Genomic DNA, 2,347 nt, shown 5'->3' on the forward strand with positions numbered 1-2,347 from the left:
GTGCATCTGATGATGATAATGACAAAGACCCATCAACTCCTTCAGCACACGTCATTAATGTATCTGATGATGATGACAATGATTATTCAAATAATAACCCACCAAATTCTTCTATATCTATCATTAGTTCATCTGATAATGATGACAATGACTATTCAAATAATAACCCATCAACTTCTTCAGCACCTATCATTAGTGCATCTCATGATGAAAACAACTCAAATAATAACCCATCAACTTCTTCAGCACCTATCATTAGTGCATCTCGTGACAAAAACAACTCAAATAAAAACCCAACATCTAATTTAGCACATAATACTGATGATGATACTGCAAAAATCTTTTATCTTATGCCATCCACTTCTGCAGATGGCACACATACACATGTAATAAATGATAAAATTGATGTTGGACAACGTGAGCATTACTCATGTATAATTCCATCGTGTAGGTCATTCTATAGAACTTTCAAAGGATTCAAAATACATTATCGTCGTCATCGTAAAGTTGTAAACTCTGTGGTGTGCTGGAAATGTAACAATACATTTCCTAACATGAGCGTCATGCGATCACACCAATTTAATCGTTCGTGTATGTTTCCTGGTATGTTTACCTGTGCTTTATGTCCAAAAAAATTTGATGACCTTGAGAGCTTAAGCATTCATAAATATGTCGAGCACGTTAACAATCAGCCAAAATGGCTATGTTTGAAAGTATTCAATTCTTAATATGAAACTGATGACTCTTAACATTTTAGTTATTATATAATTATGAAATTTAAATAAATTATAAGTGTTTAATATTATTTAATCAATTTGTATTTTTAACTTTTTCTATATTCTTAATTTTTAATTTTTTCTTAATTTGTAATTATTATTATTATATCAATGTATTATAAATTTTAAAAATTTTCAGCATAGGTATAATAAATACCTACAACTTTGATATAATATTACTTCAATTTTATTATTTTGTCAGATCATTTTCATTTTTTTTATTCTTAATGTATATATTAAGCATTATACCAACTCAAAAATAACTTGTTATAATTTTGATTTAAATCAGTGTTTTCCAACCTTAAAGATATTTAGACTTAGTAAAGAGATCGAAGATTTAACACATAAAATTGAACTCGCTAAATAATAATCTAGGATTAAATTTAATTCGATACATGATACATGTATTTGTAGCTGTTTTTTTTTTGTAGCTGTTTTTTGTTTGTAAAAGTTGTTTTTATTGCAGTTTTTCAACAAGAAACTCTATATAACAAATCTATGTAATTTAAAGTGCAGTATTAAATTATACTTAATAATTCCAGAAGTCAGAAATTGAATATATTTATTATTAAAAAAAAAAAAAAAAGGTTCATGTATAAACACACATTTTACTAGAAAATCCCAAATGATTGAATTTCCTACTTCTTTGATAAGTTTATCTTGAAGTAAAACTAAAATTTATAAATGAAAAATTGTATAAAAAATGTATTTAAAAAAACACTATTATCCTCGCTATTATCATTTTAAAAAAAAATTTGAGTGCAATAAAATATAATTTATTATTGAAGCACTGAATGCGATAATCAAAACAAACACCAAAGTATGTTATTAAATTATTAAGTTAACCTAAGTCAATTTTATCAATTGACAACTAAAATTTAACTTGAAAAATATAAATTACCTACTAATATAATATTTAGTAATACTTGACTGAATAATTTGAAAATAAGTTATATATGTTCTAAACATTTTTAAACAATAAACGTATCTGGTTTTTGTACTCAGTTATTCAGCCTTTTAAAAATTACAAAATCAAAATTTTGCATTTTAATACTACTTTAAGTACCTAGGTTTTTTTTATTTACCTATAGCATTATTTTTTAAATACTATTGGTTAACAAATATGTTTCCTAATAAACAAAATTTTAACTAAAAAAGTGCTTTATTATAACATTAAATCATATAATTTTGTATAATTAAATATATATAACAATGCTAACTAACTCAACAAACAATGTTTTGCTTAAAATAGCAATTTCAGTTTTTTCTGAAATTTTCAATTTTTTATACAACATTTACAATTTTTCTTTCTGTCAAAACCTTAAGTAGACTATAACGAACAAATATTTTGTTGTTTCCGACTCATAAGTGCGTAATAGCAAATTTGCATTCAGTAGTCCATTTTTAGTTTCATTAGTTTAAAAATTCGAGTGAATTGACCTATTATGAAACTTATCAGTAAAACCATAATCTTTATAATTTATATACTAGTATTTTATGATACTTAAATTTTTTCTTGAGAGTTATGAGTATTATTAAATTGCATTATTTTATACACACGAAACTCCCTA

At 24.5% G+C, this 2,347-nt stretch overlaps 1 protein-coding gene across 1 annotated transcript in view; it reads left to right on the forward strand.

Annotated features, from left to right (window-relative positions):
- LOC112603179 (DNA-binding protein REB1-like) overlaps window positions 1-728 on the forward strand; it is a 7,386-nt gene extending 6,658 nt beyond the window's left edge. The window contains exons 5-6 of the mRNA XM_025351636.1: window positions 46-59; window positions 128-728. Of these exons, the coding sequence (XP_025207421.1) occupies window positions 46-59; window positions 128-728 (615 nt within the window). The remainder of the gene's footprint in view (window positions 1-45; window positions 60-127) is intronic.
- Window positions 729-2,347: the final 1,619 nt, after the last annotated feature.

This window comes from Melanaphis sacchari, unplaced genomic scaffold, assembly GCF_002803265.2.
Source record: "Melanaphis sacchari strain LSU unplaced genomic scaffold, SCAv2.0 Contig9_pilon_pilon, whole genome shotgun sequence".
Taxonomy (NCBI): Eukaryota; Metazoa; Arthropoda; class Insecta; order Hemiptera; family Aphididae; genus Melanaphis; species Melanaphis sacchari.